Source organism: Vespa mandarinia, chromosome 6 (assembly GCF_050613455.1).
Source record: "Vespa mandarinia isolate Hongniang chromosome 6, ASM5061345v1, whole genome shotgun sequence".
Lineage (NCBI taxonomy): Eukaryota > Metazoa > Arthropoda > Insecta > Hymenoptera > Vespidae > Vespa > Vespa mandarinia.
In genome coordinates this window covers 250001-258338 of record NC_140815.1, presented here as the reverse complement: position 1 = coordinate 258338, position 8338 = coordinate 250001, and the positions used below count along the sequence as shown (strand labels likewise).

At 42.8% G+C, this 8338-nt stretch overlaps 1 protein-coding gene across 1 annotated transcript; it reads left to right on the top strand.

Moving 5' to 3' along the window:
- Window positions 1-4719: 4719 nt before the first annotated feature.
- Window positions 4720-7512, top strand: LOC118442207 (uncharacterized). Its single transcript, XM_085657612.1, has 6 exons — window positions 4720-4784; window positions 4826-4922; window positions 5010-5251; window positions 5747-6097; window positions 6172-6703; window positions 6763-7512. The coding sequence occupies exons 1-6, from the start codon at window positions 4720-4722 to the stop codon at window positions 7510-7512; spliced, it is 2037 nt and encodes a 678-aa protein (XP_085513738.1).
- Window positions 7513-8338: the final 826 nt, after the last annotated feature.

The following is an 8338-nucleotide window of genomic DNA, read 5'->3' as shown; positions in this document are numbered from 1 at the left end:
GACTAAGAAATATTCCGACTAGTCGATGGAAAATTATGCGACTGACTCTATATCCAATGCGGTTGATGGACTTGGGAATATTCCGATTAGTCGAGGGAAAATTTTTCAAGTTATTTCAGAATTAATGCGACGGTCTCGCTAGGATATATTCCGACTAGTCGGGGGAACTTTATGCCAGTGCCATTCGAAAAAAGCGAATTTAGATCTTGGAATCATTACGACTAGACGAGGAAGTCTTATTCCAGTTTCTTGCGTACAAAGCGATTGCCGGTATTGGTATTATTTCCTGTGGTGGTGGGAATGTTTGCGAGTACTTTTCGAACCAAAGCGGATGTCGGATTTGGAAACATTTTGAGGGAAATTTATGCTGGAGACTCTCGAACAAATGTGCCTGTAGAACATGGAAATATTCCGTCTGATCGGAAAAAGTTATGCGAGTAACTAGTAAACCAATATGACTGTCGGGAATGGAAATATTCCGACTATCCAGCGAAGGATTTGCGAGTGCCTCTCTAACAAATGCAGCTTTCGTACTTGTAAATATTCCGACTTGTCGAGGAAAAGTTATGCGAGTGACTCTATATCTAATGGGTCGGTCGGACTTAAAAAGATTTCCACTAGTCAGGGAAAGTTATGCGAGTGCCTTTCGAACAAATGCGGCTGTCGGATTTAAATATATTCCTATTAGTAGAGGGAAAGCTATCCGAGTAACTCGTGAACCAATGCATCTGTAAGGCTTGGAAATGTTCCGACCTAGTCGAGGGAAATTTATGCGAGTAACTCTTGATCCAATACGGTGGTCGAACTTGGAAATATTTCAACTAGTCGTGGTAAGTTATGCGAGTAGCTTGAGAACAAATACGACTGTCAGGCTTGGAAATATTACGACCTAGTCAATGGAAAGTTATGCGAGACTTTCTCGAACCAATGTTACTGACGGAATTTGAAATATTCCGATTAGTAGAGGGAAAGATACGCAAGTGCTTTCTGAAGAATACGATCGTCGGATTTGGACAAATCCCGTCTAGCAGAGCGAATTTTGTCCATGTGCTTTTCGAACAAAATCGATTGTCGTATTGGGAAATATTCTGTCTAGTTGAGGGAAAGTTATGCGAGTTCTTCGCGAATCTTTACGGCTGTCGGAATTGGAAATATACCGACTAGTCTATGGAAAGTAATGCGAGTGCGTCTTGAAAGAATGCAACCGTTGAACTTGGAAATGTTCTGACTAGTCGAGGGAAACTTATGTGAGTGATTATCCAATCAACGCGTCTGTCGTAGTTGGACTTATCCCGACACATCGAGGGAAATTTATGCGAATGCCTTTCGAACCAATGCGACTGTCGTGCTTGGAAAAATTCTGACCAGTTGAGGGAATGTTATGCGAATTCTTCACATCCCAATATAGCTGTCGGACTTGGATATATTCCGTACAGAAGAATAAATATTATTCGAGTGCCTCTCGAGTCAATGCGGCTGCCGAACTATGAAATATTGCGTCTAGAAGTGAGAATGTTATGCGCTTTGATCTCGAACAAATGCGACTGTCATACTTGGAAATTACCCGAATAGTCTTGGTAATGTTATGCGAGTGCCTCTAGAACTAATCGGACTGTCTTACTTAGAAATATTCAGAATATTCGAGGTTAAGTTATGCGAGTAACTTGTGAGCCAATTCGACTATCAGGCTTGGTAATATTCCAACAATTCGTTGGCCAGTTATGTGAGTAACGTATGAACCAATGCGACTGACAAGCATGGAAATAATCCGACATAATCGATGAAAAGTTAGGCGATTGCGTCTCGAAACAATGCGGTTGTCGGACTTGGAAATTCCTTGACTAGTCCAGAAAACGTAATGCGAGTGATTTGTGAACCAATGCGACAGTTGGACTTAGAAACATTCTTACTAATCGAGGTAATGTTATACGAATCCCTCCATTACCAATGCTCCTATCGGACCTAGAGGAATGCGGACTAGTCGATGGAATATTATGCGAGTAGCATGTGAAACAATGCAACTGTCCGGCTTGAAAATATTCCGGCGTAGTCATTGGAAAGATATGCGAGTGACCCTCGATCCAATATAGCTGTCGGACTTGGTAATGTAAGGATTAGTGGAGGGAAAGTTATGTGTGTGCCTCTCGAAACAATATAGCTGTCAGACGTGGAAATCTACCGCCTAGTCGAGGGACGGTTACGTGAGGGCATCATGAGCTAATGTGGCTGCCGGACATGGAAATATAACGCATAGTCGAGAGAAAGTTATGCGAGTAACTTGTGAACCAGTGCAACTGTCGAGCATGGAAATATTCCGACTTGTCGAGGATAAGTAATACGAACCAATGCGACTATCGTGCATTGAAATATTCAGTCCAGTTGAGGGAAAGTTGTGATAGTTCTTCTCGAACTAATATGGCAATCAGACATTGAAATATTCCGATTATTAGAGGGAAATTTATTCGAATTATTCTCGAAAAAAAGCTGCTATCAAACTTGGAAAACTTTCGACTAGACGAGGGAAAGTAATGAGAGTGACTCCTGAAACAATGCGCCGATAGGATATGGAAGTATCAGGACTTGCAACGATCATAATAATCAATATTATAGTTATAATTGTTACTACTGTTATTTATATTATTTATATTATTATTTATATTATCGTTATTATAATTATAAATATTATTATTATTATTATTAGTATTATTATTATTATTATTATTATTATTATGATTATTATTATTACTATTATAATTATTCCTATTATTATTATTATTACTATTATTATGATTATTATTATTACTATTATTATTACTACTATTATTTTTATTATAATTATTATTATTATTATTATTATTACTCTTATTATTACTATTACTACTATTATTATAATTACTATTATTATTATTATTATTATTATTACTATTATTATTATTATTATTATTATTATTATTATTGTTATTATTATCATAATAAACGTTTCTATTGTTATTATTATTATTATTTTTCTATTATTATTATTGCTATTATTATCATTATAATCAATACTATTATTATTATTATTATTACTATTATTATTATTATTATTATTATTATTATTATTATTACTATAATTCCTATTATTATTATTACTATTATTATTATTATTACTATTATTATTATTATTACTATTACTATTTTTACTGTTATTATTATTATTTCTATTATTACTATTACTATTATTATTATTATCATTATTATTATTACAATTATTGTTATTATTACTATTATTATTACTATTGTTATTACTATTATTATTATTATTATTTTTACAGTTACTATTATTATTATTATTATTCTTATTATTACTATTATTAAAATTATTATTATTATTATTATTATGATTACTACTATTATTATTATTGCTATTATTACTATTATTATTATTGCTATTATTACTATTATTATTATTACTATTATTATTATTATTATTACTACTCCTATTATTATTATTATTATTATTATTATTATTATTATTATTACTTTTATTATTATTGTTGTTATTATTATTACTATTATTATTATTATCACTATTATTATTATTGAGTTCCATTATGGCGTAGATACTGAAGGGACGTATCATTGTGCGCTCCGGACTTCGTGCGGTTTTTCATAGTTTATTCTATTCCATCGGCTGTTATTTTCATATCTCGCGTTTGTGTTGCTAATCGGCTAGCATAGAGAGATTAGAATCCGGTCAAGAAATGAATCATCTCATGTGTTGTTTGTGAAAATGTGCTCGGTTGGATTGTCGAGGCTTTGATCGCCATTACGTGTTAGTTGCGGAACTATATTCTACGGCTGGACGGCACACCCGACCATTTCATCGGGATATCATTCAGCGCCACCTACTTCAGGGTAGGATGGCAGCGCCAACTTCAACACATGTGACAACTACCACTACGGTTAAAGATGAGCCGCTCTCTGGGATTGGTGGATAGAGTCGATCAAGATCTACGAGGTATTGGACGCCATCTCGGATGTTGGCCAGTGCTCCAAACTAGGACATGTTAGTTCCGAGAACTATATTACATGGCCGGGCGGCAGAATCGGCGGCCCACCGAGGACTCATGCAGCACCGTCTACTAGTGACTACGACGGTAGAGCCGCCACCAGCGCAAGCGGCACTTAATTCCACTACACAGAAAGACGATAAACTCATCTGCAGTGCATAGCAGGCGCATCGATCAAAAGGAAAATAATATAAAATCAAGCGACAGTCTACTGTGGGATTTATATATCCTATGCTTCAATTTTTGGAACGCGGTTGCGATCATGGCTGTATGGACAGAACTCGGCAAATTCCACCTAATAATAATAATCCACCAAGAGGAGAAGAGGAGCATTTCTCTTCTACCGACGACTAGCGCCGTCGGTCCCCGTGATACGAGGAGTACAACCTCTCTCAAAAAAAAACCAGGGCTCATCTGGCCCGGATGACAGCAGCCTGTAAGGGCCCCAAGCCAGGGTTACGGCAGGGCCACGAGGACTAGCGGGTACGCTGACGCTGCCCGAAAGGGATGTGCGGTATGATACGTAAAGCGCGGTTCACGTGGAAAACTCCGGTCGTCAACGCGTCGTGAGAACCCACGGGAGTGTCAGGAAGCCGATGAAGGAAGTAGGAGGAAGGCAAGGGCGGATGCTTTATTCCCGACCTTATAGCCAAAAGCTCTCGCAGCAATGGGGGTAGTTGTGATGGTGATCACACCCCCACCTTCGGAGACACCGCGTTCGGAGACGGCCAGGCAATCTGGAGGAAGAATTTTGAACACATGGAAAAACAAAGCACAAAAGAAAAACTAAACACACAAAACGAAAAAGACAATAAACAACAAAACACCCCAGAACCTGGAAATAACATCGTTACTCAAGGCGACAAAAACGTAGGCTCTCAGCCTGCGAAGGGGACACAACAAAATAGAGAGAGAGAGAAACTCGCGCAAGCGAAATTACTCCTTGCCAAAATGTAGTTGGCTATTACTAGACAGCCAAACATAAACAACGAGATTAAGCAAGGGATCCCAGAACTGGAAGATATCATAGACAGTCTCGAGTTCATGTACAAATCTCGAGAAAAGGGCAATAAGGGATCGAGGATCCTCATCCGAGTTTCACAGAGCCCTTGGGATAATTCTACGATTCAGGCCAGCGCAGTTAAGAGAGAAGCCTCAAGCCCGCCGCAGTTGTCTGAAGAAACCCTCAAAAGACCGAGGCAAGAGGCAACGACGACCGAATCCACCGTGTGGACAGAGGTCGTGAAGAAGAAAAGAAATAAGGAGAATCCAGGGACTTAGGCGACGAAACGCCAACATCTGGAGAAAAAGAAGCCGAGCAAATCGGAGGATAGGCCGAGAAAGAGAACTAGGCCGGACGCAATCCTCTTGAAACCTGCGCCAGGAAAATCTTACGCAGACGTAGTCGGAGTCATCCACCAGCGCTTCAAGACAAGCGCCTCAGGGGTAGACATTAGATCGGTCCGGCAGAGTAAAACCGGAGAGGTTTTCTTTGAACTATAGAAGACCACTGTGGATATGTGGGCCTCATTTGCGGAAACCCTGAGAAAAGAGGTAGGAGAAACGAGCAGCATCACGGAACTGGTCCCTAGAGCTACTCTGGAGATACGAGACTGAGACTACTGCACCTCGGCCCTAAAGAGTACCCTTCCAGGTTATGCGGGGAAAATCGAAATTAAAATTACGAACCCCAGCGCAAGACAACAACACCTGGCCCTCGTCAAAATAGAAGAGGAAGCAGCTGCGCAGCTTTTAAAGGCCGGTCGAGTGCTGATTGGTTTCATCAGCTGCAGGGTCAGGCGAAGGGCAGAAGTGAGGCGATGCTTCCGCTGTCTCGATTATGGTCACTATAGTGCCTCGTGCAAGGGACCTGACCGCAGTAAGATTTGCTACTATTGTGGTAGCACGGGGCACAAGATCAAAGAGTGCAAGGTCAGCGAACCTACTTGCTTTTTGTGCTCAAAGAGTGGTGTTGAAACTGGGAAGCACCTGGTGGGATCAAAGGCCTGCAAAGCTTTCCAGGAGGCCCTTGCAACAGCAAAGAAGTAGAAAAAAAGAAAAAAAAAGGATGAGAGTAACCTTTCATGAGAGGATGAGAGATTCAGGGTAATCTGAATAGGAGCAGGACGACGCATCACGTTCTAGCCCAGCTTTGCTTTGAGAAAAAAGCTGATATTGCGCTAATCAGCGAACAGTACCAGGACAGAGCAGGAGTAGGATGGTTCCCAGACGAATTGGGCACCGCGGCCATCTGGATCCCACATCCCCGACTAATACATGTGTCGGACCAAGGATCCGGACGCGGTTTCGTTTGGTTGAGACATAACTCGACGACTTATGTCAGTGTATATCTCACTCCGAACGATAGGATAGACGACTTCCAAATCAAACTGGACGATCTGGAAGACGCGCTGCAGGAAATGCAAGGGGATCTCATTGTGGCTGGAGACCTCAATGCCAAAGCTCTCGAATGGGGGGAGGCCAGGCCGGACTCCAGAGGAAGACGTATCATGGAGGTGGCGTCGAGACTGGAGCTATCAGTATTCAACACAGCTTCGACGTCAACCTTCCGCAGGCCTGGCTACAGAGAGACGATCCCGGATGTCTCTCTAGTCAACGAACATCATATGGCAAGAGTCGCAGACTGGCAGGTGATCGAGGATTATACCGGGAGCGATCACCAGTACATCCTATTCGATGTACATGATAGGAGGCCAGCTGTGACATGTGTAATGCGACCCCCCCCCCGTGGAACATTGCAAGAATGGATCGAGAGAGGCTGTCTTCGGTCATAGAGGAAGGATGGAGATCCCAACAAAGTACTTCAGCGAGTCTATCGCCACCTGCACAAACCACGTTGATTAGCGCAGCAACCATGCAGCTCATCCAAAGGGCTAGTGCGATAGCGGTGCCAAAGAATGGCATGAAACGGCAGAGACGCCCTGTATATTGGTGGACGAACGAGATCGCAGATCTTCGTAAGAAGTGCTTAAAGCTACGTCGTTTAGCACAACGAGCGAAGAGACGCGACCACGACGCTATTCCTTTGGCCGCAGAGTATCAAGCGGCCAAGAAAGCCTTGAAGAGGACCATTAAGTCCAGTCAACGACAGTGCTGGAAGGAGCTGTGCCTGGATGTCGACCAGAATCCGTGGGGATTAGAGTATATCATCGTCACGCGCCAGCTGGGGACTAACACGCAAGGGACCCCTCAGGACGCGAGGACGTTGGATCACATCGAGCAAACTATATTCCCCCCACAGCCGAAGAGAGAGATCAGCTTGGATGCGCCCGGAATAAGCGAGGTACCGCAATTCACGGAAGAAGAGCTACTCAGGGCCGCATCATCTATGCAGAACAAGAAAGCTCCAGGTCCAGACGGACATCCAGCAGAAATAATTACAGTCGTCGCGCAAAGTCACCCTATGCTATTGCTGAACATGTATAACACGTGCCTCTGAGGGGGCATCTTCCCCGCTCCATGGAAGAAAGCGAGGCTTGTGCTCATTAGCAAGGGCATGGGTCCAGTATGGGCAGCTTCATCATACAGGCCTATTTGTATGCTCGATACGGCTGGAAAACTCCTGGAGAAGCTGATAAGGCCAAGGCTGCAGGCAGCCGTGAAGGCAACGAGGGATCTTGCCGGCCGCCAGTACGAATTCCGATTCGGCCTCTCCACCACCCACGCAGTCCTGGAGGTGGTCACGGCCGCTAAAATGATGGAGTGAGGCAATCATCGAACTCGACCTCAGTGCCTGCTGGCCACCTTAGACGTGAGAAATGCCTTCAACTCCGTCAGGTGAGACCTGGCAAGGGAAGCGCTCGAACGTAATTTCGACGTTCCGAAGTACCAAGTCCGAATAATTGACGATTATCTAAATGAGCGCTTTCTAGTATACGACACGAGTGATGGTCCAAGAAGCTTGGAATTGACATCGGGGACAGCCCAAGGCTCCATACTGGGACCGGATATATGGAATATATTCTACGACGGTATCTTTTGTATGGCAGTCCCAGAAGGTACTTCCTTGGTTGGATATGCAGATGACATTGCAGTGGTCATAACCGCAAGAGACACGGAGGGGGTACAGTTGCTTCCGAACCAGGTCATGCGGAGAGTTACCTCCTGGATGGAAGGCCACGGGCTATCTCTAGCAGCTCAGAAGACAGAGATCGTGCTAATTACGATGAAGCGCATCAACACCCTGCGCAGCTTCATTGTAGGATATGCGGCGGTCCAGACTAAAGCTGTCAAATATCTCGGGGTTATACTTGACAACAAGCTTA

Excerpts from the sequence above, each read along its gene's own strand:
- LOC118442207 (XM_085657612.1), top strand. The coding sequence starts at position 4,720 with ATGGGGGTAGTTGTGATGGTGATCACACCCCCACCTTCGGAGACACCG. Across the intron at positions 4,923-5,009 it reads TTACTCAAGGCGACAAAAAC|TTGGCTATTACTAGACAGCC; the intron begins GTAGGCTCTCAG and ends GCCAAAATGTAG. Across the intron at positions 6,098-6,171 it reads GCCCTTGCAACAGCAAAGAA|GAGCAGGACGACGCATCACG; the intron begins GTAGAAAAAAAG and ends TAATCTGAATAG.